The sequence below is a fragment of the Rhineura floridana genome, chromosome 1 (genome assembly GCF_030035675.1).
Source record: "Rhineura floridana isolate rRhiFlo1 chromosome 1, rRhiFlo1.hap2, whole genome shotgun sequence".
NCBI classification, from domain to species: Eukaryota; Metazoa; Chordata; class Lepidosauria; order Squamata; family Rhineuridae; genus Rhineura; species Rhineura floridana.
The window spans coordinates 53,018,665-53,045,765 of NC_084480.1; the positions used below are offsets into that span (position 1 = coordinate 53,018,665).

General features: G+C 42.1%; 1 protein-coding gene across 8 annotated transcripts in view; it reads left to right on the top strand.

Moving 5' to 3' along the window:
- Positions 1-62: 62 nt before the first annotated feature.
- Positions 63-27,101, top strand: part of XRCC4 (X-ray repair cross complementing 4) — a 201,539-nt gene continuing 174,500 nt past the window's right edge. For 7 of the 8 annotated variants that reach the window (XR_009761877.1, XM_061621930.1, XM_061621909.1 and 4 more), the window contains exons 1-3: positions 63-154; positions 17,926-18,078; positions 22,595-22,785. Coding sequence is in view for 7 of the 8 variants with exons in the window: in XM_061621930.1 (XP_061477914.1) it covers positions 17,940-18,078; positions 22,595-22,785 (330 nt within the window). In the remaining variant the exon portion in view is untranslated. Of the gene's footprint in view, positions 155-14,073; positions 14,578-17,925; positions 18,079-22,594; positions 22,786-27,101 lie in introns of all 8 variants that reach the window. The other variant, XM_061621917.1, reaches the window with a different exon arrangement.

Genomic DNA, 27,101 nt, shown 5'->3' on the forward strand with positions numbered 1-27,101 from the left:
GGTGAATGGGGGCGGGCAAAGCATGAAGCTTGGGGCGGGTCCGGCGCTGGATTTTCGTTGGCTAAAGAAATAAAGGGGAGGGGCAACTTAAACAAACAAGAAAAACGGTTTTTTTTTAAGAAGTCGGAAGTGGAAGTTTTCAGTGCGGAGTGAGGTAGGAAAGTGACGGGAGAAGAGCAGAGCAGAGCAGGGGAGGGGATGTTAATATTTTCTAGTTGGGGTTGGGTGGGTTGCATTTGAGTAGGAGGCGGGGGACTGGCAGGCGAGCGGGCGAGGAAGTTCTTAAGTCCGGTTCATTCCAAAGGGCGCTTGGTATGGGTGATGGGAAAAGGAGGAATTCTGTTAACAGTATAATTCAATGCACTCTTACCCAGAAGTAAGGTCCACTATTTAAATGGGACTTTCTCCTTAGCAGGTGTATTTAACATCGACGCCGACAGCGGCTCTCTTCCTCGTGCTCTGGGCACAAGAAGCTGGATTTCTTGTGTAGGTATTGCGTATTGGGTTCCCAAACTGCGGTCCGTGGACCACCAGGGGTCCGCGAGCTTCAGTCAGGTAGTCAGCAGCATGTCTGTATTAAAATAGTAATATTGATTGTTCATTGTATGTTTATTGCTTGTTTTATTTCTTATATTGTATTTCACTGCATTACCGTTTGACTTCCGTGGAATGCAAATCGTAATGCAGTGAGATACAATAGAAGAAATAAAAGAAGCAATAAAAATATAATTAAAAATCATGCAGCATCTAGTCTAGTATATCACTATTGCTACAACAGGCAGAAACATCATTAAGTGGTCCATCAAGATAATCATCAATTTTCAAGTGGCCCTGGCGAGGGTAGGGGAGTTTGGGAACTACTGCTTTACAGAACGTTAGGAGTGTCCAGTCCAGCCCCTCCTCTCTCACCGGTGGCCCGAGTTACTTCCATTAATTAACAAGTCATGCTTTGGTTGTATGACTTATCTTGTTAAAAGTAGGATTTTGAAATAAAGCATCTTTTGTATAGATTTCTAGATGACTTATGGGATTTACATTGTTTTTAATGAGAAGCCCCAAACCTACAAAGTTCAAAAGGGACATGTAATTAAAGAACAGTGTTACCCCCAGTACAATCTGAGCCTAGGAATTCATTTCTGGTATCAGAAGTGAACTGAACTCACAGGCCTTTAACTCAAAAGTCTGCTGTCTGTTATATGTCTTCATTTCAGTAACTTATTGTAATTGATTTGTTACTGCTTTTGTTAAACAATTTGAAATCAGAAATGCTTTACTGAAAATCACCCAACACCTATCAGCAGATCCTGATATATCTTTTGCCCACCTTTGCTGTAGTTTGGAAGAACTTATGCCATAATAAATGTGCTAGTGTTTAGGATGCTACAAAACTCTTGGTTGTTTCCTTTGTGGAGAGTTTATCATAAAAGGGGTGCCTGGGAGATCTTGATTTTATGATTTTTTTTTTTACTTTTCATAGTTTTATTCCATGCTTATATTCCTGAAAGGGTAGTGTACATATTGCCCTTTTATGACAAAAAAGCCTGTGGGGTAGGTTAGGCTAAGGAGAAGTGACTGGGCAAAAGTTACCCAGTGAATTTTGTAGCTAAGGGTAGATTTGAACATGGGTCTTTTGTTTGTCTAGAGGCTTTCAAATTTTTTTTGGTTGAGAAACCTCTGTAACATGATTTCCTGCAGAATCTGAACCCCCTTTCCCTCTGATACAAAGTATAAGCAAGCAAAAAACACAAAGTAAAAACTAGTACTAAGTAATCTGTTCTTACTCATGGACATTCCTACAGAAGCTTGGTTGAAAAACAGTGCTCTAGCCACCATACTACATTGGCTGTCTAGTGTTATATAGGTATGAGATAAACTATTCTTTCACTCATTTTTTTGTATGATAATATTTTATTGGATGGCATTCCAGATGGTAATAGGTTGTAAAAATTTTAATTAGATTTTTGCTCCTTTAGTGCAAAAAGTAGAGGTCTGAAAGGTGACTTTCTTCTTTTAGGCTACAATCATAGGCACACTTACTTTGAATAAACCTCATTCAACTCAGAAGGACTTTGAATGACATGCTTTTCCTAGATTCATTGGTTGTGGAGAAAAACTACAGGGCCATATCTTTTTTTTAAATAAAATTTATATAAAATTACAATATTTCTATTGCTACTTCCAGAAGAACATAAGAATTACATTGGTTGGAGACAGTATGCTGGAAATCACATTCCACTTGCTGGAAACCACAGAAGGAGAGAGTCCTGTTGCACTCAAGTCCTTTTTGTGGGCTTCTCATAGACATCTGGTTGGCTGCTGTGAGAACACAATGCTGGACTAGCTGGGCCACTGGCCTGATCCATCAGGCTGTTCTTATATTAAATCAAATCAAAGGTCCAACGACTTGAGTGTGCAAAAAGTCCAGATTTTAGTCTCTTGCATCTCCAGGTAGAACGGTCAACAGTTCCTGTCTAAAATACCCTTTGGAAGTGCAATGGCCTTGTCAACAAACCTCTCAGCATCTCTAGGTCAGCTACCTTGGCCTCTAGGGAATGAACTTGGCAGCTAGGAATTCTTGGTGCTGAGCATACACCCATGACTTCTGCGCAGCAGGCAGATAGCTGGACATGTGATACTTTCTATACTATACTGGATAGCTCCCACCTTCCTACTGGATTTTTTCCCTTCATAATTGCTTTTGTCTGCTTTTTGTCTACTGAACATGTTTATGTGGAAAATTCAGGTATGGCCATTAACAATACAGCTGATATCCGGTCAATTCAAACTTCTGAATTATGTTTAAAGGTAGGCTATTGCGATAGTCAGGCTTTATGGTTGCTATCCAAATGACAGTGGATAGGTCTCTGTGTTCCAGGAAGGAATGCAGCTGGAAAATCAGATGTAAATAAAATACACTCCTAGATGCATCCTGGAGTAATGCTGGATCTAGAACACCTGAGCTCTGTGCCTTGTTTTCCAGGTATATTTGTAGTCTGAATTGGCTCCCTAGTGAGTTGTGATGGATCAGGCAGGAGTCTGAAGCAGTAGGTTGCAAATCAATATTTACTAGATGTAAAGCATGGTTACATCATAGAACAAATAGTTCCCTGCAGCCACGTGTCTGCCACCAACACACTGCAGGGAAAGGAAGGAGAAAGTGAATTAAGAAGGAAAGTAGAGTAGGGAAGTAAGGCTAGAGAGACAGGAAGAGGCAAGACAGGTTTCACCGGCATCCCCATCCATCTCAGCAAAGTACAGGTTAACCCTTTAGGTTCAGGTGCCAGTGACTCACAGACTGAGTCCTCCAACACCCCTTCTTGAAGGCAGTGGGTTACTGAACTAATCTGATGCCCGTCAGATGTTGATGATAATGTTGATGCTGTTTGCCCAGCAAGAGAATGTTGATGCTGTTTGCCCAGCAAGAGCGTCGTCAGCACATCAGCCTCCATTTCCTCAGTTGGGCAATATTTCAATTCAACCACCTTCTGCTTCACTAAGTCCCCTATCAGGTGATGTTTCACATCGATGTGCTTTGTCTGTGGTCTCAGCTTCTCACTCTGCACCAGCTTTAAGCACCGCTGATTGTCCTTGTGTAGCACTGTGACTTTGGGGGTCTGCAGTACCATGTCAGTGAACAGCAGTCTCAGATTATCTCCTGACATGCGCTCGCTGCTATTGCGTATTTCACTTCTGTGGATGTGGCTGCAACTGCTTGGTTCTTGCTGGCCCAGCTAATGCCTCCCCCTGCCATTACATGTTCTTGATGTGGACTTATGGTCTGATTCATCCCCTGCTCAGTCCTCATCCACAAACCCGATCAGTTTTGCATGTGTGCTGCCTGGCAGTTTGAGCTTTGTGTGTGTAGTACCTTTCAAATTGTGTATCACATGCTTTACCGCCTTCCGGTCGTGCTGGGATGGGTTGGTTGCCTTACTGCTCAGGATGCCTGCACCTGCAGCAATGTCTGGTCTGGTGACCGTTGTGATGAATAGCAGCTTGCTAATCACCTTCCAATCCTGCTGGTTGTCTAGCAGTGGGATGTCTTCATCCCGCCCCTTCATGTGATCTGTAGTCATGGGTCTTGTCCCCCTTTGCTATTCCAAACTCCAGTATCATCTCCTCAGTCTTCTGCCTCTGCTTGAGAAGGAAGCTCCCATCTTCCTCCTTCTATACCTGTATGCTCAAGTAACATGTTATTGGACCCAGGTCTTTAATTTCAAAGTTCTTTCTCAGTCTGAGCATGATTTCTGTGTCATTGCTTTCCTGCTCATAGTACAGCACCAAGACATGCACATATATCAGTACATATGCCCACTGGCCCCCCTTTTGCCTGGTATAAAATGAAGTCCAGATTTACGATAACTCTGCTAATTTTCTGCTTAAGTTTATAAATGCTTTTGTGCAGTTTACATACCTTGCCTGTCCCTTCTGGATCTGCAAACCCTGGTAGCTGCTCCATGTATAGGTCCTCCTCTTTTTCACCATACAAGAATGCTGTTTTAATGTTGGGGTGCCTAACTTGCACCCCCCCCCCCCGCTGGCTGCCATGCTTGGCATCACTCTACTGGTGGTGTGCTTTACCAGTGGTGTGAAGGCTTCGTCATAGTCCTTCCCATGTTCTTGGGAATAACCTTTCTCTACTAACCTGGTTTTGTAGTGCTGTACCTCACCGACTGCATTGCGTTTTACTTTGAAAGTCCACTTATAGCCTGTTGCCTTGCAATTGGGAGGTAACTTGGTCAGGATCCATGTTCCATTCTCATGCAATGAGTCGAGTCCATCTCCTGTGCTGCCTTCCTCCTCAACCTTGGGTAGCAAGGCAATGTTCTCCCAACCTGCTGGCTCTTGGATCTGCTGCATCTTGGCCGTAAATTAGTAGTACCTGTACCTGGCTGGCACCTCTCCTTTAGTTCCCCTCTCTGACCTCCTAGGTCCCTGGTGCTCATGGCTTCCCCCAAAAGAATGATGGGAAGTTGTTGTTTGTTAAGGTTGCTGGGAATTGTAGCTCTGTCAGGTGTCTCCTAACAGCTCTCAGCACCCTTACAAACTACAGTTCGCAGGATTCTTTGGGGGAAGCCATGACTGTTAAAGTGGTATAAGAGTATGGTGTGGATGCAACTGTTGTTGGACCACAACTCCCAGCTGACCATTGAACATACTGGCTGGGGCTGATGAGAGTTGTAATCCAATAGCAACTGGAGGGCACCATATTGGCTACTCTTGGTCTAGAAAATCTTATCATCCAGAAATGCCTGGAATTGAACAGACACAATGTGTTTAACAATCTTTCAAAAAACTATATTTTAGGAAAGATAGTAGTTCTCTGAATCTTCTGGCTCAGGGATGGACCACCACTTGTCATAACATTACTAGTGTTACTCTTGCTCAAAAGATGATTAACTTCATAGAAAGGTAAAATGTTTTAACAAATACAATTGATTAACTTTCTCGTTCAGAATGGGGCCTGTCTTTCCTAGCTAGCTTTGATAAGATTTAAAGAGCAAGGATCAAATGTGGTTGAACGGATCTTTCCAAGCATCCTGTCAACATCCTCAGTTAATTATAACTGGAACTGATCCAAGCAGTTGAGATAAGTGGGTGTTGTGAACATCTCAGACATAACTATTGACCCAGCAATAGCAAGTTTGAATGGATGTGAGTGATTTTATCTGCAAACATACAGCAATCATATGATAGCAGGCTGTCATGTTTGAGGAGGAATGATTATGATAGCCTTTTCATGACTGAAGAACAGCTTTATTGGACAACATTCCACAGACAGTGATGGCAGAAAAGTAGGATCTCTTTGCCACTGCAATATAGACCTTCAAATAAAGTTGATATTATATTTGTCCAGAGTTGTCTTGTTAGGGCAGGGTTGTGGGCAGCAGTCTGGAGAGAGTCAGGACCTGGGAATTGGGACCAAGATCTGAAGACAATAAGGAAGAAGCATAAGAGAACAACCTAGGACAATGAAACAATCAGGATTAGAGGACAAACAAGAGTAGGACTCAAGAACAAGGCAGGAATCGAGCCCAGAAATACAAGATACACCAGAGCTCGTACAGACTTTGTTACTCAACCAAGGCTTAGGTAGAAAAATCCTTACGTACACCTTCCTGCTTAGAAGCCAGTGGCAAGCCTGGGTGGGTGGAGCCAGGCCAGCTCTGGAAGGTTCTTCCCTGAGAGGCTGCAGTTATGCAGCTCATCATATGGGGTATGCTCATCCTAACACATTTAGCGTTTTGCGCTCTAATCTTTATTCTTGAAGCCTCATTAACCTCAATTCCTCAAAGCTTGCCAAGGGGTGATAGTGTCTACAGCCTATGCCAATTCCTTATTCTGAGTGTTGTCAAGGCCAGAGTCTGGAGACCTGGTGGAACTGGTTGCAAAACCTTCTTTGCTTCAAGATGCCTCATAGGAAACAATTCATAAATGGAACAAATAAATAAAGAGTTCTGGAAACTAATAGTAACTAGCAGATCATTCTAACAGATCTCCCACCTCTGCAGAGAATTAAAACTTCTAGCATAATGCTTTAATGATCAATCCATGACAAGAGGTGTAACTTAGCTCTTGCAACACATAGTACCCAAAACTGGATCAGACCAGAACACAAGGTCTTGTACAACTGTTTGTGGACGGATTTGCCGCCCTGGGCTCCTGCTGGGAGGAAGGACGAGAAATAAATCAAATAATAAAAACATAAATAAAATTGTGTATGTATGTAGTAATGCCACCCTGGCTTCTAGGAGGAAGGGTGGGATATAAATTTAATAAATAAATAAATAAAATGATGATGACTCTAAAGGAAAGTCTCATGGATGTCATGGCTGTCCCAAATCCTAACCCACTTGTGATGAGTTGCTCTCACCATGGAAGTAGAAGTTGTTTGGAAAAATCTATCTGTACAACTGCAATACTGTCTTAGCCATATTCACATAGAGATCCATTTTGAAAATGGCACTATATGCATGTTTGATACATACTTGCAGTAATCCAGGTTGGTGGCATGGTTGTACTGCTATTTAAGATATGCCTTTCAAACTGTGCACACCACATGTTCTGAAACAAGGGATTGGATCTGCCGGTTAAGAACTAAGAAGAGCCTGCTGGATCAGGCCAGTAGTCCATCTTCTCTAGCAGTGTGTTCTCACAGTGGCCAACCAGATGCCCATGGGAAACCCATAAGCAGGATCAGTGCAACAGCACTCTCCCTTCCTGCATCTTCCAGCAGCTGGTATTCAGAAGCATACTGCCTTAGGCTGCAATTCAATCCACACTTACCTGGGAATACGTCCCATTGAACCCAATGGAGCTTACTTCTGAGTAGACATGTATTGGATAGCAGCATTAGTTCCTTAAGCTGCCCCTCTCCCTTCTACACACTTCTTGGTTTAGAGAGCCCTTTGCTGTGACATATCATTGATTTGGGAGCTTCAGGAACACTGTTTATATATTAGGGGAATAATGGCCATGTTTCTTGGAGAGGACAAAATGTAAACAGCCAAAATAGGGAAAAATGTCAGCTTGTAGTCTGCATTCGAAGCATTTTTATTCCTTTCTCTTTTCTAAGCTAACTCCTGAATGTATTTTCTAAAACTTGAGTGTGGACTTTGTATGTTTTGCAGTGTTAATAGGACAAGAATAAGCCCTATTCAGACAATCATGCGAGGGAGAGAACAGGCATGCTGGCAAGCCCAGCTCCCTGGCTTGCTGTCATTAAAGTTATTTCTTTCCCTTTCAAATAAGAAAAAAAGTTCTTTTTTCTTTGGTAACCTTAATTTAGAGTTCATTATTTAGACTATACCTGAGACCGGTAACTTTTGTTTTTACTTTTAATTGCACTTCCTTTATATGGCAAGAGTTGCATTCAAGTTGAGTTGGCAATAGAAACGGCACGTTGAATATTTAGCTGAAAATTATTAGAAATGATCCAAAAGTCTCATGTGGCTATGAGGACAAAGACCAAATTAAATCCCATCTAATACATAGAAGAGTGCAGGTGGCAGGAAACTGATTATGTCTGAGTTTGAGTCTTCGATAAGTGTTGCCTTCAGTAGATCCAAAATGAAATATGCTGGAGAATTTGAAGTTTACTGCTTCCATGTTTGGGGGAAATGATCTACAATAATAACATTTACAAAAGTATTGCGTTAGGTCCACCATCTTCTTGGAAAAAAAGTGTTTCCTTTATTGGAGAATAAGTGACCTGAGAATATGAAATTTAGAATTCCTCTCTGAGATACTTTGGCAAAAGAAAGCAGAAAACATAGGAAAGGCATAATTACACAGAACTGTCCATATGTTTCTTTACTGTTGTAATATACCGTGAGATGGAACCAGACGTAGTTGAAGTGGCCCCAGTGAAACTAATGGGGCAAGTTAGTCCCATTTTCAAAGGATGCTAAATGCATCTAACTTAATTAGATTCCAACCCATTGTATGTTCATTTCGGTAAAACGTCTACATATTTTGATACCTGTAATGCTAATGTTGAGTTTCTACTGATTTGTACAAATCTATGGATAGTGGGATAGAAATGATACATCTCAAAGATGTTGTTGCTTCATAAATTATCTGTGGTGGGCATAATTGCTAGTCATCTGTACTCCTCAGCTAATTTCAAGTTTTGGGGAGGGGAGAAGACAGCACATTTTTGAAGATCAAGGGGCTATGTGTAACAAGGAACACTTCGGTGGGTTTGTTGCTCTTAATGTTTTAAAATCATTTTTATCTGTTTACTTTGTGGATCAAGCTGTATGCCTGATGCAGCTCACATTAGCATGTGGTTATAAAAACCAGGACATGATCCAGACAGAGTTAATGAACTACATGTTCCATTGATTTCACTGTGAAATCTATACTTTTCTTTTGAAATCAATGGTACTAAAATGCTCATAGTTAAAATTTTGTAGTAGCAATCCCTAACTGGGGGATTTAGTTGTATTCAACTAATTTTTTTCTCAGAGTAAACCCATTGAAATTAATAGACCTAAGTTGTTCATGCCCATTAATTTCAATAGGTCTACTCTGAGAATGATTAACTTTGGATACAACCCAATATTATTATATATTTAAAACAAGACTAACCCATAGCTGATTGCTTGTGAGATAAACAAGTTGCTGTAATGGGCTGTTTTCTGGAGTGAAGTCTTGAGCTTAATGAGAAGAACATAATAATGGCTTTTCTTCCATATATTCAGTAATACCAAGAACCTGTTTTGGTTGATACTAGTGAGATCCGGAAAACTAGTTTAGGCATTGCTTCGTTTTGTTGCAGCCATCAGAGACCATTCCAGTTCATATAAATTTAACCTTGCAAATGCCGTTGAACACTTTAAAGACTTCCATTGCAAGTTTGAGATGCTCATGATTCTGCCATCCAGAGCATACTCACATCTTCTGACAGAAATAAACACTGAAAGGTCTCCTTTCTACTGAACATGTTCACAGAAGTTCTGGTCAGCAACAGCATCTCTTTCAGCAGACCTTCCTAGATTTCTAGAAAGGAGACACAGTCAACATTAAGAACAATTAAGAAATAGTAGTTCCCTAGGTTTCCTAGAGCTTCCAGCAGTCCCTGCTGGCATCGGTCCCAGTGGAACATTAGCTTTCATGCCCCAATTGCTGAGGGCAGGCAGGACAGTGAACATCTGGTTTGGCAGAATTATGAGTTTCTAAGAGGGAAAGAGGCACACTGTTTGGCTGATGGTGATTGGGGAATACCTATAGAGCAGGGTGGTAATGGTTTCTGTGAGCCACAATAACAACTGCAGCAGGGAGTCTTGCTATGGATTTCCTCAGGGGTGAGTGGGAAATCCTTTTTTCAAACTTCCTGAATGCAGGAATGAGTGGCCAGTTGTGGAGCTCCTTTCTTACGGAAGGGTTGCCAGGATTTTGCTTGCTGCTGGAGAAATTATTACTATTATTATAAATTTATTTATACCCTGCCTTTCAGCCAAAGGCCCCCAAGGTGGCTTACAAAGAAAAATTAAAATGTATAAAAATACATCAATGAAAGCAATACAGTTTACAAAAATTAAACTAAATTATAAATAACATTATTAAGAAAAAAAATGTCCAGGAAAGAAACTCAAAATTGAAGACCTTGTCTTAAAAAGACATCCATCCTTTTTCCTGCAATGTTTTGCATCTCAGTGTCACAATTTCCTGAAGCCTGTTCCAGCTGAGGGCGGTGGCGGCTCTATGGTCTTTTCGATGGTGTCAACTCCCGCAGCTTGAGTCCCGATGCCAACCACCGGTGTGTCGTGGGAGCCGGCGAGGATGAAGCTGCGGCTGGGGGAGGCTGCGAGGCTGCCGGGGGAGGAATACGGCGCCATGGGCGCAGGCTGCACTGCCAAGGAAGAGGAGGTGGTGTTAGTGGAGGCGGCAGCTCCCAAGAGGCAGAAGGGCGACTCTGGGCACTCTGTGGGCTCCAGCATCTGGTCGAGTTCCATGCTCCACACTTTGTGCAGCTGCTTCTGCCTCCAGTCTGAGCGTGGCTTCCTACCGCTGCCACCTGAATCTCTCATCAAAAGCCCTCCAGCAACTCCTCCTCCTCACAGTCCCGCCGGTCCTCACAGACTTCGGGCTCCAGGCAGCGGCTGCGGCGGACAAAACAGAGCAGGAAGAGGCAGTGGCTTCCTTATCTGAAGACAATCTTACTGAGGAGGAGACGCAACCCGCAGCAGCGGTGGCCGCAGCCACTGCCATTCCTCCTGCTGCCATCTTGATGGAGCTCTTGTTGGAAGAATCCCTATCCCAAGGAAAAATGTGCATTCCCTGTAAGGTGTTGTTGTCATTGTTTGGGGGGCTGCTCCTCCTACTCTAGTCTTGACCTGCTGCTTCCAAGAATTTAATTAACAATGAATGCCACAGCACATTTTGTACAGTATAGGTTTGCCAAATAAATTTTGCATTGGGTTGAAATATTAGTTTACAAGTAGGCCCGGTCCACTGTTTTGAGGGTCCTCTCAGGCCCAAGCTATGAGCCAATTAAAAGGAGGACTGGTTTGTGCTGCTTCTCTTCCCAAGACCAAAGTGAGTTGTGGACCTTGTGTTAGTTGAAGGGTAGTGTGTGGTGCTTGCTTTCCTGTAGGCAAAGCCGTTTTTTCTCCTGGCCTTGGGGCTAGCATCAACAGCCCTGGGCTCCTTCTGGTATGGAGGGCGAGATAGAAGTCGCATTAGAAGCAGAAGCAGCTAGTGCTGCCCTTCAATACTTAGGATTTCCAGAGGCTTCTGTGAGAAATGGGGGTGATTTTTCTGCAAGGACTGGGATTCCCTAATTAACACTAATCAACTCTGCAGAACCCCTCCCTAATTTTGCACCCTCAGTGTCACACATGGACCCTGCTGGTTTTCAGTACAGTAGGGCCCCACTAATACGGCGGGTTACATCGCCGAAAAGCAAAACCTGCTGAAAAGCGGAACTCCATCAATAAAATGGCACCCAAAAAATGCCGTAAAAGCGGAACAAGCACTGTATGAGTGGGGCCTTACTCTAACTGAAAGCCGCCGTGTTAGCGGAATGCCGAAAAGTGGGCTGCCATAATACATCGTTTAAAAATGGTAGCATGGTATTAATAATGATTGATTTTTAAGGCGAGGGAATCGCCATATCTTTTGGGTCATAGGGTAGAGGGAATCGATCTCTTCTCAGTCATCCAAGAGTGCAGGACATGGAATCATAGGCTCAAGTTACAGAAAGCCAGATTTTGGCTGAACACCAGGAAAAACGTCCTAACTGTTAGATCAGTGCAAAAAGGGAACCAATTATCCAACACTGGAGGCATTCAAGAGGCAGCTGGACAGCCACCTGTTGGATATGTTTTAACTTGCGTTTATTGATCTGACTAAGGCCTTTGATACTGTAAATTGAACTGCTCTCTGGACCATCCTTCTGAAAATTGGATGCAGGGCTGTGGAGTCAGTACGCCAAACCTTCGACTCAGACTCCTCTATTTTTCTACTGTCCGACTCCACCCAAAATTGCTTCTTGTCAATCAAAATTTATTTGGAAGTCGGAGTCAGTACATTTCTACTGACTCCAATTCCACCCAAAATTGCTTCCAACTCCGACTCCACCCAAAATTGCTCACGACTCCGACTCCACCCAAAATTGCTCACGACTCTGACTCCATGACTCCAACTCTGACTCCACAGCCCTGATTGGATGCCCTGATAAATTTGTGAATGTTTTGCGACTCCTCCATGACAACATGACAGCAACAATTTTGGATAACAATAGCTCTCAAAGTGATCAATTCAAAGTGAGATCAGGCGTCAAACAGGGATGTGTCATTGCTCCGACCTTATTTGCTATTTTTATTGCCATGATTCTACACCTTGTTGAGGGGAAACTTCCCACTGGCGTGGAAATCTCATATTGAACAGATGGAAAGCTTTTTAATCTCAGTAGGCTGAAAGCAAAAAGTAAGGTAATTACAACCTCTGTCATAAAACTTCAATATGCCAATGATAATGTAGTCTCTGCACATTCAGAGGAAGATCTTCAAGCTATCCTAAATGCCTTTGCAGAAGCATATGAAAAGCTTGGCCTCTCGCTTAACATCAAAAAAACCAAAATGCTTCATCAGCAAGTGCGAACCAATCGTTCTGTAGCACCATCAATCCAGCTTAATGGTGTGCCACTGGAGAATGTTGATCACTTTTCTTATCTTTGCAGCCATCTCTCTGTAAAAGCTGACATCGATGCTGAAATTCAGCATCGTCTGAGCTCTGCGAGTGCCACATTCTCCCGAATGAAGCACAGAGTGTTTGAGGATGGGGATATTCACAGGGAGACCAAAATGCTTATTTACAAAGCCATTGTACTACCGACCTTACTGTACGCCTGTGAAACATGGACCATGTATAAACGCCACTCCCAACTTGAAAGATTCCACCAATGCTGCCTTTGGAAAATTCTGCAAATTACTTGGGAAGAAAGGCAGACTAATGTTAGTGTATTGGAAGAAGCAAAAACCACCAGTGTTGAAACAATGATCCTCCAACATCAACTTCGCTGGACCGGCCATGTTGTTCGAATGCCTGATCACAGTCTTCCAAAGCAGCTACTTTACTCCCAACTTAAGGATGGAAAATGGAAAATCGGTGGACAGCAAAAGAGGTTTAAAGATGTTCTCAAAGCTAATCTAAAAAAATGTAACATAAGCATTGAGAACTGGGAAGCCTTGGCCCGTGAGCATCCCAATTGGCGGTCGGTCATTATCAAAGGTGCTATGGACTTTGAAGAAGCACAAGTACAGGGCGAAAGGGACAAAGGAGCTAAGTGGAAGGCATGTCAAGCAAATCCTCATCGCAACCATCTTCTATCTGGAAACCTATGTCCTCACTGTGGGAGGCTGTGTGGATCCAGAATTGGCCTCCATAGTCACGGACCCACCGTTAAAGACCTTATCTTGGAAGATTATCTTACTCGGTCACGAGTGATCGCCAGTGAATGAAATGAAATGAATGATGCTTTAACTTGGATTCCTGCATTGAGCAGGGGGTTGGACTTGATGGCCTTATAGGCCAACTCTACTATTCCATGATTCTCTAAATGTATGATACATATTTTTAATTTTTACATAAAGGGATCACTCATTCCAAAAGGTTAAGAAACACTGATATAAAAATATAGGCACAAGTGCCCTGGTGACAATCTAGCAACCCTGTTCTGGGTGGGTGGCCTATATCATTTCTTTGTATTTCCCACCCCCTTGTTTTCTGTATTAAACATTGTATTGCCCAAGGAATGATTCTTGTAATTGTGGATAGAATGACATCTGAAGCTGCTGGCCTGCCCTTCTTGTCCCTTCTGTGCCATTTTGCAAGTCACACCAACCCTTGTAGTAGCAGGCATGGCTCACATTGCTTACATGATAGGAACACAATAGGGGCTGTGTCACATGCAACGTATTGGGGTGGTGTAAGGGCACTCCTTGCTGTTCTCCCTGACTCGCGTGCTTCTTATCACGTGGCAAGATCAGCTAAGATCCACACACCATGTGGACAGATTTGGTTGTAAATCTAATTGTGTGAGTCATAATATTTTTTTTCCTTTAGATCTGTACGTTCCCAAAGCATAATAGCTGAGGTTTGAAGCACCTGCTCTTGTAACCTTTCTCCCTCGACCACTCAAAAGACAGCTCTGCAAGCCAGAAATGAAAAGCTGGACTTGAAATATCAATGACACTCTGTGGAGCAGTGAAGGAAATCGAAGAGTTGGCTTCTGTGTTGTGCCTGAGAGCTGTCCAAAGCAGCGTACAAAACCATTTGTCAACTAATTTTAAAAAAGTGTCTTGTTTATTCATCCGGAATGTGGACTATCCTTGTTTGTGGAGTAGACTCCAACTAATTACACGCCAGCCAACAGCTGATCCTTCCCCAGAAGGAAGCATTGCCTAATAAGGCTCATAGATGCCAACACTAAAGACACAAAGTACTAAAGATGAGCAGCTCAATCGTCAACTGTCTGATGTTCTCAATACAGCCAGTGATGTACAAATTTGGGGTGGAACTCTGTGCTTCCCACCTGCAAGTCGGTCTTTGTTCCTGAGCAGTTATATGGTGAGGTGTTGATATGTAATATGATGCTTCGTGCCCTTAGGAACAAAAATGCTGGCTTTCCTGTTGCTGTAATCAATCAGTTTTTCTAAAGCATTTCTTTGTATTAATGAAGACATAGAGTCGAGTGGTTTAATTTTCCAGAGATGGCATATATCTTCAGACTACAGAAGCAGCATTATTGAATCTTTAAAGGCATTCCAGGATACTCCTCCCCATCTGGCTATTACTGGCTCAGATATGCTTATTATAGGATTAAAAACGGTCTGATTTTCAGTATCTTCAAAATGAAGCGATGCTAGTAAATATTTGGGTTTTACCAGTCTGTTTTAATTAAACAGTGATAATATTGTAAAAAAATCCCAACAGTCATTATTGAACTGGCCATAATATCAGAAATTTTCAAAAGCTACTTTTAAAAGCTTATGAAGACTTCTAGATATATTTTTCTTTCAGTAACAAATCTAAGTAAACTGTGCGATCATTTGCTTAAACACTTTCAGAAGAATTCACAATTAATGCATTTCAGTAAGCTACTGAATGTTTTAGGAACAGATGCCAGATGGAACATGAGTTAATATTAACTGTATGAACTGGCTCATAATGTAGAGGCCTAGTATTATGCTTTTTCAATATTTATTTATTATTTGATTTATATCCCACCCTTCCTCCCAGCAGAAGCCCAGGGCGACAAACAAAAGCACTAAAAACACTTTAAAACATCATAAAAACAGACCTTAAAATATATTAAAGCAAAACAACTTTAAAAACATTTTTTTAAAAGCTTTAAGGACATCTTAAAAAAGGTTTTTTAAAAAATTAAAAAGCAATTCCAGTACAGACGCAGACTGGGATAGGTCTCAACTTAAAAGGCTTGTTGACAGAGGAAAGTCTTCAAAAGGCACTGAAATTAGCCTGCTTAATATTTAAGGGGAGGGAATTCCACAGGGTAGGTGCCACCACACTAAAGGTCCATTTCCTATGTTGTGCAGAATGGACCTCCTAATAAGATGGTATCTGCAGGAGGCCCTCACCTGCAGAGCGCAGTGATCAGCTGGATATATAAGGGGTAAGACGGTCTTTCAGGTATCCTGGTCCCAAGCTATATAGGGCTTTGTACACCAAAACTAGAACCTTGAATTTAGCAAGGTAGCAAATGGGCAGCAAGTGCAATTCTTTCAGCAGCGGAGTGACATGTTGGCGATACACTGCCCCAATGAGCAGTCTCTATGATTTTCTAACAATATTTGTAAAGGAAATGTTACTTTGTAAGGCAAAGTGTTTGTGCCACATGGAAGCACATTTTCCTGTATTTCCTTGGAATTCTGCAAATACCTGGAATTCAATGGTAGAATTGTGTTTTTGGCTGTGGGTGGCCCATATCTGTTTGTGAATCTTACTCAGGTCTTCCACTGCATCAGATTGTGCTAGGCTTTTTCAGAGGTCTCTAGGCCCTGTGTATATCAGTGACATCATCAGCACATGCTGTCATTGAGACACTCCACCCTGCATGTGACTGGATAAAACAGAAGGCTCATGTAACATAAAAGACGAAGCAAACTATGGAGCTTGCCTTTCTTGCTGGATTTTGGCTTGCCTTCATTGTATGTGCACAAGATGTAAGGACCCTGGATAGATGCAAGGTGCCTTACTCTACACTTGACTCCATTTGCCCACAGCCACCACAGGCATGTTTCTCCATTTGGTCATTCATTAGCCCTGGTGAGAACAAAATCACTTTTCCAAAAAGCACCGTGTCTGCTGGTAAATTACTGAACAACCATTTATATTAGTAATGGCTAGAACCCAGTAATGGTGGCTCTCTGCCAGCACTTATGGCTGAGCGATGTGTGCCTAGCCAGCTGCCTTAATGTTCTGTAGTGAGAAAGTTAAGATAATCTACATTCTTGTCTTATAAAACTCACGTTTTATTTGCAATAATTCCTCCTTCTAGAAAAGGAACCCTGAATAGTTCTTCCCTAAGAGACCACATTTGTCACTCTTGCTTGGTCATTGTGAGAATTTGCCAAGATTGTAATATCCTTAGCTGGCTTCTCTTGTCTCCCCTCTCGTTTAAAATTTTCTTTTGGCTTAGGAACCTAAAGGGGAAAGACAGCCATGTATTCACCCCTGAAGCTGTTCGTCTATTTTTCACTGAATTAGGAGGCTTCAAGGACAACTCAATTTGCATGCTATGTGTATTGGAGGGGACATATGCTACAAATTTGTCCTGCCTCCTGCCCCAAATGGATGTCTGGGCCCTGCAGGCTGTAAGGGCATCTGTATCTTCCAGATTCTCTGTGCAAACTGTGGCTTCCACAGTGAACCAGATCCTTGATGTCTGTGGGATTAGTGAGAGGACCTGATATACAGATGCCTCTAGCCTTGGCATGCACTGATAATGATATCACTGCATTCTGTAGCCTAGATTAGTTTCTGACAGGCCTGAAATGAACTGGTGTGATGACTTCTTATAGGGTGGGTTCTGTGGAATTATCTTGGGTGTTTTTGCTTAACGATAATCTTCTGTCAAAATCTCTTTTTTGCCCCCGTTGTCTACATTGCCTCTCTTGTTCATAAAAGACTTTAAAAAAATAAAAAATAAAAAAGGAACACACATGTAATTATTAGAAACCTTTTAACCTTTCTTTTGGTTCCTTTGGTATTTATGCTCAATCAAGAGTGGAGTACTGATTTTTCATTTAGAATTCAAAATGCTTTTTCCAGTTGACGAGTTCCAGTTGTGATTTTTGTTATGGTTGTAGTCTTTAGGCCCTCAGCATTATTTTAAGTGAATTGCTCCCTATTTCTTTTTAATTTTCTTTTAATAGTGCAGCTGTTTTTTAAGTTAACATTTGGAGCTGAGCCTCTCTGTTGCTCAAGGAAAGAAGGCTTTGTGGACCTAGATCCAGTGAGGCATGTGAGCAGCAGAGAAGACTGCCTCTGTGCTTGTACACGTGTATAATTTGTGCTAGCTTTGGGAGAGGTAGGAAGCCTAAATCAAAGTTCCTTCTTCCTCCGCTTGTTGGCTTAAGTAAATTATATTTACTGCTCCCACACACACACTCTTGTTGAGTATTTCTTCTAAAGCATGTTTAAGTTCTCTGTCCGATTATGAAGGCCATACAGGTTTTGTGTATTAGATTTTAAAGTCCTATAGGAAAAATAAAGGAACCTTAAATTATTTGGTTTCATTGAGAAATAGAAATATCATTGGTAATTAATTCACAGAACTGCGATTAGCATAGCCAATTTCATGTTTTGTTCCTTTTTAGAGAGCTGGGAACAGATTAAATATATTATTTCTCTCCACCACCACTCCTGTGTCCCCCACCCAATTTTCCTGAACAGCTGGCTGGAGAACAATGGAGAAGAAAGTGATTCGAATCTGCCCTGTTTCAGATCCAGGCACAACATATTTTCTGCAAATAGCTTGGCAAAAAGATTTGAGCACTGGCTTTGATGTTATCCTCAGTGATGGTCAATCAGCTTGGACTGGGAGAGGTGATGTATGATAAATTGATGTTAGTTTATTTGTTTCAAGGGTTTCTGTCTCACTTTTCTGCAATAAGTCCACACAATGGTGTATATGACTTTCCCCCAGGTTCTTCATTACCAGGTCTTAAATGCATAGCAACAGTTTTAAATGTATGGTGTTTACCTATAAGTCATCAACAGTGACTCCCCTGAAAACCGTAGGAAACAGGCAGGGATATAAGGTGTCAGGTAGGTCTTAAAGTACCTTGGTTCCAAGTTGTTAAGGGCCTTGTAAATTAGTACAAGAATCTTGAACTTGGCCTGGTAGCCTACAGACAGCTAATACAAGCATTTAAGTTAGGTGCTGATGGTAGTCTGTCCCTACCAACAGTCTAGCCACAGTATTTTGCACCAGCAGATGCTCCTGGAACAGGTCCAAGGGTAGCTCCACATTGAGTGCATAGCACTAATAAAGTCTTGTGCTTACTAATGCATTAATCAGCATGATCAGGCTATCCCTGTTGAAGAACATCCATAGTTAGTGTGCCAGCCATAGGTGATAAAAGGCACTCCTAGCCTTTGGGACTACCTGAACCTCCAGTGACAAGGATGGGTCCATAAGCAACCCCAAACTACATCTTTCAGAGGACATGCAACCCCATCTGGAACAGGCAAGTAGCTAGACATGGGAACCACCCACCTGCAGTGGCTCTGTCTTCCAAGAGTTCAAACTCCGTTTATTAGCCTTCCACTGCTGCATCCAGACAACACTCCAGATCTTGCACAGCCTCTCCTGATTCAGATGTTATGGAGACATAGAGCTAAGTGTCATCAGCATACCGATGAAACTTTGCCCCCAAACTCCTATTGACCTCTCTTACCATCTCAGATTATTCAGGCTGCAATCCAATGGACCAATGTATGTAGGGAATCTGAGGAACACCCATGGTGTTCCCTTTAGCTTTTTATTACTGCATAATCCAGGGCTGACAAGGCAAAATCCTTTTAAAACAAAGCAGTGGCTTGACTCATTTGTTGTAGGGCAATGTAGAAGTGAAAACTAGAGTCCTGTCTGTGCATGCCTGCACATAAATGTCTATTCTGGATATATGGCCTGAGAGATGCAGTGGTTTACTTAACATAGAGCCTTTCAAGTGACCTTGTAGAATTTGTTGGCAAGAAGTGTACACAGATGTGTATGTAAGTGATGTTGGTTTGCAGGTTCTATTTTTAGGCTTATTTTATGCTCCTAAGTGTGGGAAGCAAGTTGTGCTTGTGATCACAGTACTTGGATGGGTGCAAGCTGCTAAATCATATTGCTGATCAGCCTCCAAATGATTACATTTCATGGGAGTGTAGGACAGCAATGATCTGTACATTATCTGATCTGCTTAGTGAGCCATTTCCATTCTGGATTGTAAGTGTATACTCTTACCCTGTCTGACAACTGCTGTGGGGATTCCAAATGACATGGGAAGTTTCCAGAACAACTAGGAATGCATTTAAAAACAGAAATTCTTCCCAGGTGTGAGGCGCCATGGTCAATATAATAATAATAATAATAATAATAAACTTTTATTTATTAGTCGCCCATCTGTCCGACTTAACGGACACTCTGGGCGACGTACACAATATAAAATACAATATCCATATATACATAACAATCACAATATAATATCAAATCATCTAAACCATCTTACACTAGTACAGTATAAAACCTAACCCACCCTGGAAATCCCGTAGGCCTGCCTGAAAAGCCAGGTCTTTAGGACTCGGTGAAAAGTCATCAGGGAGGGGGCATGCCGAAGGTCAAAGGGAAGCAAATTCCAAAGGGTGGGGGCCACAATCGAAAAAGCCCTCTCCCTGGTCCGCACCAGCCTAGCTGTTTTCACCGGTGGGACCGAGAGAAGGTCTTGAGAGGCTAATCTTGTTTGGCGGCATATTTGATGATACTGGAGGCGTTCCTTCAGATAAACTGGGCCGGAACCGTATAGGGTTTTAAAGGTTAATACCAACACCTTGAATTGGGCCCGGTATACAACTGGCAGCCAGTGTAGCTCGATCAACACTGGGGTGATATGGTCCTGGCGACGGCTCTGCTTTATTAAGCGTGCCGCCGCATTCTGTACCAGCTGGAGTTTCCGGACTGTCTTCAAGGGTAACCCCACGTAGAGCGCATTACAGTAGTCTAATCGAGAGGAGACCAGAGCATGTATTACCCGTGGGAGCAGATGTATAGGAAGATAGGGTCGCAGCCTCTGTACCAGATGAAGTTGGTACCAGGCTGCCCGGCTCACTGCGGAAACCTGAGCCTCCATACAGAGCTGGGAGTCCAAAATGACCCCGAGACTGTGGACCTGGTCCTTCACGGGCAGTCTCACCCCATTAAGCACCAGGTCAAAATTACCCAACCTCCTCTTATCTCCCACCAGCAACACCTCGGTTTTGTCGGGGTTCAGCTTCAATCTGTTCTCTCCCATCCATCCACTTACGGACTCCAGGCAATTGGACAAGGTATCCACAGCCAACTCTGGTGAGGATTTAAATGAGAGATAGAGCTGCGTGTCATCCGCATATTGGTGACACTGCAGCCCAAAACTCCTGATGATGGCTCCCAGCAGTTTCATATAAATGTTGAATAGCATGGGGGAGAGGATAGAACCCTGTGGCACACCACAGTTGAGGGGCCAAGGGTCTGAAACCTCATCCCCCAGCGCTACCTGTTGATATCTACTGGAGAGATAGGAACGGAACCACCATAAAACAGTGCCTCCTATTCCCAATCCCTCCAGGCGATTTAACAGGATACCGTGGTCGACGGTATCGAAAGCCGCTGGGAGGTCCAGGAGGACGAGGAATGTATGTTCTCCCCTATCCAGCGCCCTCCTCATATCATCCACCAGAGCGACCAAGGCTGTTTCAGTTCCGTGTCCAGTCCTAAAGCCCGATTGGAAAGGATCTAAATAATAAATAATGGTCAAAACATCATTTGAGGAACCTTGTCTGTTGGTTAGCCCTGTTGGGTTTACTTGGCAATAACATTACAAATGGCACCTGGCAGCTCTGTATAGCCACCATTTTAATTTCCCACAATGCCCTAGAATGATGCTGGATCAGGGACATTGTAGGAGATTGATTAATTTGACAGCCAGATGTCTGAGTTACTATTGGTAATTAAGGTGGCAGTTGATCAGAGTGTCAGGATTTTTTTTCTTAAAAAGGTGAGCAGGTATCAGTGCTGGACCCCACTTGTGGCCCTGAGTCCTCAGCAGCATCCCAAAGGGCCAGATGATGATACTGGCCCTAAGTGCTGGTCATCAAGAAAAGGGGTACTCCATATTGAAAGGAAGTTCAGAGTGTCACTGAGGAGGAATGACTCGCCACAAAGACCAGAAAAGGTGTTAGATGACTCTTAAAGGGATCAGTTGAAATTTTGGTGTTGATCTCTGGATGGTGGTACATGGGGGTGTTGGAAGACCTATTGAACTAAGCTTGATTTCATTTGTGGATTGGGTTGAAGGTAAAAATTAAGAAAAAGTAACAAAAATGATTAAATAACATAAAAAGGCATTGCAGTGGAACATAAACAGGAAATGTCTAATGACCCACAGAGAGCCAGTGTGGTGTAGTGGTTAAGGTGTTGGACTATGACCTGGGAGACCAGAGTTCGAATCCCCACACAGCCATGAAGCTCACTGGGTGACTTTGGGCCAGTCACTGCCTCTCAGCCTCAGAGGAAGGCAATGGTAAACCCGCTCTGAATACTGCTTACCATGAAAACCCTATTCATAGGGTCGCCATAAGTTGGAATCGACTTGAAGGCAGTCCAGTGACCCACAATCCCATGCATGTTTACTTTGTACTAAGTTCCACTGAACTCCATTGTGCTTACTCCTAAATGTTGAGCCTCCACTATCAAGACCAATGCCAAAGTGTGTACCTGTTTTACTCTCGGAATCATTCGTAGGCTTTGGTTTGATTTCTTTGTCTTCATGTAGGATTGTGAAATGGACTTTGAAGTCATAGAGTAATTTCAGATGGGGATCAGATAGAAGTAAATTGAATTGTTTTTTTAAAGATAAGCAGGGTTGGAGAGGATACAGATAGTACTGAATTCTCTGGGAAGGTACTCTATTTCTGTGAAGTTTGGATCAAATCCTGGATTTTAGATTATAATCCTTTGCAAAACTTTATGCATTTAAACCAGATATTTGAGTGGATTTAGGTGTGTTTATACTGCATAGGATCAGGCAGTTCATCTTTCTTTAGCTTTAGAAACCCTTAACTTATTGTATGGAGGTGGTGATTCTTAAATACCTTCGGCAGGTTAGCACCAATAAATTGACCTATAAAGTGTTTGCTAAGTAACAATAAAGTGATAAGGAATGGAATGTAAAACAAATCATGGCAAGATGTCTTGCATTGTTTTATATTTTGAAGTCATCCTGAAACAAATTGAATTGAGGGGCTAATGTGTTTCAGAACCATTGACAAAAATGTGTGTGGAATCACTGGTTTTTAATTTTAATTCTTCCCCTTTCAGTGTCTGAAGAAGAGATTTCCAAGGAGGCTGCTGACATGGAAATGGAGCAAGAGAAATATATTGAAGAGCTTAAAAAAGTATTGTTGTTTGAAAGCGAACTGGCGGACAATTACAATTTTGATATTTCTGATGGAGGAGTAAATGGAGAGTGCCTTAAATTTTCCTATGAAAAGAATCTGAAAGATGTTTATGTAAGTATTGCTGAATTAAATATTGTTACATTATGGTGTTCTCCCTAGATTGTTTAAGTATAGTCACCTGTTCATCTTCAGTAATGGAGAGGACACTGCACACCCCTTTTTTAAGCTTTAGCTTTGAATAATTCTGTAATGGACATAATTCTCAAAATATTGTTTGACTAACAAAATAGAGGGGGGAATTGTATTTCCCATGAGTGTTTTTTTTTAAAAAACCCTAAAATCAATATAAGCATTTTATTCCAAAACGTAGGTAAAGCAAGGAGTCATTTTGTTAACAAACATTCACTCTTTGTTATTTTCTGAATCCTGAAGAATAAAAGGCTTTATTTGCTTGAACTGGGGCAACCATAACAAAGTAATGGGAGCAGCTTATAATATAATTTTGTATTTACCATCCTCATGGGAATGCAATCTGAATGAAGTTAATTTCATTTATTGCTTTATCAGTTTAGACTATCCAGTGTGATTTGAAACATGACAGAAGTTGCTTGCTAGTGGCTAGCATTGATAAATAAAAATATTTATCACGAGGTAAACAATGGCTTGCCAGATCTCTAATGTCTTTCAGACTTGGTGGTATATGTTTCATAAGGGTTTTAGTCACTAACATTTCTTCACTAACTAGAACTCAAGCTGCACATGATGTTCATCACATGGAGTTTTATTCCTTAATGCTTTCTTTCCAGAGCTTGGAAAAGTTACTTTTTTGAACTACAACTCCCATCAGCCCAATCCAGTGGCCATGCTGGCTGGGGCTGATGGGAGTTGTAGTTTAAAAAAGTAACTTTTCCAAGCTTCCTTTCTTCCTTTCTTCCTTTCTTCCTTTCTTCCTTCCTTTCTTTCTTTCTTTCTTTTACTTAAATGCAGCTGCCCAGGCTACAGTTGCCAATGGGATCTCTCTCTCTCTCTCTCTCTCTCTCTCTCTCTCTGTATGTATGTGTGTGTGTGTGTATGTATGTATGTATGGAGTAAGAGAGAGAGGTCTAACCCTTTCTTCTGCCATTTTTCCACCCTCAAATTGTCTTCCCTAATACTGCTTTCCCCTTTATATGGGAAAAGTTATAGGTACTTATATGGAACTGCTACATAATGCTGGTTCATATTCAGCTAATTTGTTGTGCTGGCAGAAGCCAGTGCAAGTATTCCTGCTAAAACAATAGGACTTCCCACCCTCTCCTCCCCCATGCACTCCCCTCAGATTTGCTCCGGAGGGTCAGAAGAAACCACAGAACAGTGCATGTGGAGGGGGAGAGGGGAGATCATTCTGTTGGGCAAGCAGAATGGCGGGGAACTAGAGGGCATCAGGATCACTCTATTGCTTATGGGACAAGAGATAGCACTAGTGCTGCTACTATACCAAAGACAGGGGGTTGTATTCCTGTGTTTGATGGGAAATATTCACTTAAGTAACTATTTAAGTACCTATATCTTTTTCTAGATGGGAGTGGGGTGGGTAAATGGAAGGAAATTTAAAGCCCAGTTACTGGTGTGATGTTGCAGCTTGAAGTCTTGTGCTGGCATTGGATGCTTTTCCCTAGTACTAGAATAGCCACTTATGATAGCATGTATTCCTTATTAAGTTTTTGGTATAATAGCAGCACTAATACTATGTTTTGTTTGACAAGCAGCAGAGTGATCCTGATGACGGCATTAGTCCTGTATTGCTTCCCCCCCCCCAAATTCAAATTACACTCACAATTCTACCCTCAGTGAACCTTAAGGTTTAGAAGGTGGTTTACCAGGCTAGTGGGCCAGAACTCAGTGAGGATGGCAAAGTGATAACAGATGACAAAGAAAAGGCAGAAGTGCTCAATTTCTACTTTGGCTCAGTCTTCTCCCATAAAAGGGTCTATGACCCTCCCGGGAAACATGAACTAGAAGGGGCAAGATAGGAGCTTGAGATTGATAAACAAAGGTCAAGGAATACCTAATCACTTTGAACGAGTTCAAATCGGCAGGGCCCGATAAACTGCATCTGGAGTATTGAAGGAACTGGCTGAAGAACTCTCAGAACTGCTATCTTTATCTTTGCAAAATCATGGAGGACTGGTGAAGTGCCAGATGACTGGAGGAGAGCTAATGTTGTCCCTATCTTCAAAAAGGGCAAAAAGGAGGAACCAGGGAACTACAGACCAGTCAGCCTAACATCAATCTCTGGAAAAACACTGGAGCAGATTATAAAGCAGTCAGTCTGTAAGCACCTTGAAAACAATGCAGTGATTACTAAGAGCCAACATGGATTTATGAAGAACAAATCCTCCCAAACTAATCTGATTTTGTTTTTTTGGTCAGGTAACCTTCCTTGTAGACTGTGGTAATGCAGTGAACATAATATATCTCGACTTTAGCAAAGCTTTTGACACAGTGCCCCATGATATCCTGATTAGCAAACTAGCTAAATGTGGGCTGGATGGAACAACTATCAGGTGGATCCACAGTTGGCTCCAGAATCGTACTCAAAGAGTGCTTATCAATGGTTCTTTCTCCAACTGGGCAGAAGTAATGAGAGGGGTACCACAGGGCTCAGTCCTGGGCCCAGTGCTCTTCAACATTTTTAGTAACGACTTGGATGAAGAGGTACAGAGTATGCTTATCAGATTTGCAGATGATACAAAATTGGGGGGGGCACAGCTAATACCATGGAAGACAAAATTCAAAGGGAACTTGATAGGCTAGAGCATTGGGCTGAAAACAACAGAATGAAATTCAACAGGGATAAATGCAAAGTTCTACACTTAGGAAAAAGAAACCAAATGCACAGTTATAAGATGCGGGATACTTGGCTCAGCAATACGACATGTGAGAAGGTTCTTGGAATTGTCATTGATCACAAGCTGAATATGAGCCAACAGTGCAATGTGGCTGCAAAAAAGGCAAATGCTATATTAGGCTGCATTAACAGAAGTATAGTTTCCAAATCGCATGGATATTAATTCCCCTCTATTCAGTACTGGTTAGGCCTCATCTTGAGTACTGCATCCAGTTCTGGTCTCTGCACTTCAAGAAGAATGCAGACAAACTGGAACAGGTTCGCACAAGAATGATCAGGGGACTGGAAACAAAGCCCTATGTGGAGAGACTGAAAGAACTGGGCATGTTGAGCCTGGAGAAGAGAAAACTGAGGGGAGATATGATAGCACTCTTCAAGTACATGAAAGATTGTCACACAGAGGAGGGCTGGGATGTCTTCTCGATCATCCCAGAGTGCAGGACACAGAATAATGGGCTCAAGTTGCAGGAAACCAGACTTTGACTGAACATCAGGAAAAACTTTCATAACTGTTAGAGCCATATGACAATAGAACCAACTACCTAGAGAGGTAGTGGGCTCTCCTGACATTCTGGAGGCATTCAAGAGGCAGCTGGACAGTCATCTGTCAGGAATGCTTTGATTTGGATTCCTGCATTGAGCAGGGTATTGGACTTGATGGCCTTACAGGCCCTTTCCAACTCTGCTATTCTATGATTTTTGTACTGGGAAGCTGTACTCATAAAGGCTATGACATGATAGCTGCAGTAACTAAGATCAGGCTGCAGTCTTGGGTGTACATCACTGGAAAGAAGTCCTATTGAAATGTCAGTGGGCCATGCTTCTAAGTAAATGTGTTGAAGAATGGGAAGCCAAGGCAGCTATATTTTTTGCTTTTGTAAAAAAACAACAACCCTACCATGTTTGTATCCTGTCATTCATGTGTTTTATCTTCATGACATCCAAGTGGCCTGTCCAAGACCACCCAGTGAGCTTCATGGTTTAGTGGCGATTTGGACCAGGAAACCTAGATGTGATTGGTGAGGCTGACAGTCTTGTATACTGTTGATGACAATAACCAGTGCCATTAACTTTGCTTTAGAAGTGTTAACATTCTTCTTAACAAGCATGGATAATAGTAATGGGTTGTTAAAAGTTAACTTGATAAGTATGTGGATAATCTATCAAACAGCATAGTTGATTTTGATTACTGTACCAGTCAAGAAGGTGTTCCGGCGACCATAACTTACTTGAAACTTTAGTTGAAAATGTAAGGAAATCCAATTAATTTTATCTATCAAATGTATCCATGGCTGAAGCATATGATCCAAGAAGGTAGACACAATAAGTTAAAATGAAGGAAAGGAAAATATGAGGTGATGGCTAGGGAACGTGTTAAGCTGACAAAAGTTCTTTTTCTTTGGAAATATTTGCTGAAGGAAAGAGCAGTAGTATAGGGTTTTTTAAGTCATTCCACAATAAGTGGACAAAGCACTGGAAAATACACTGCATGAAAGTCCTGCATTGGCATTGAAATGCACTTCATGACCTAATTAGG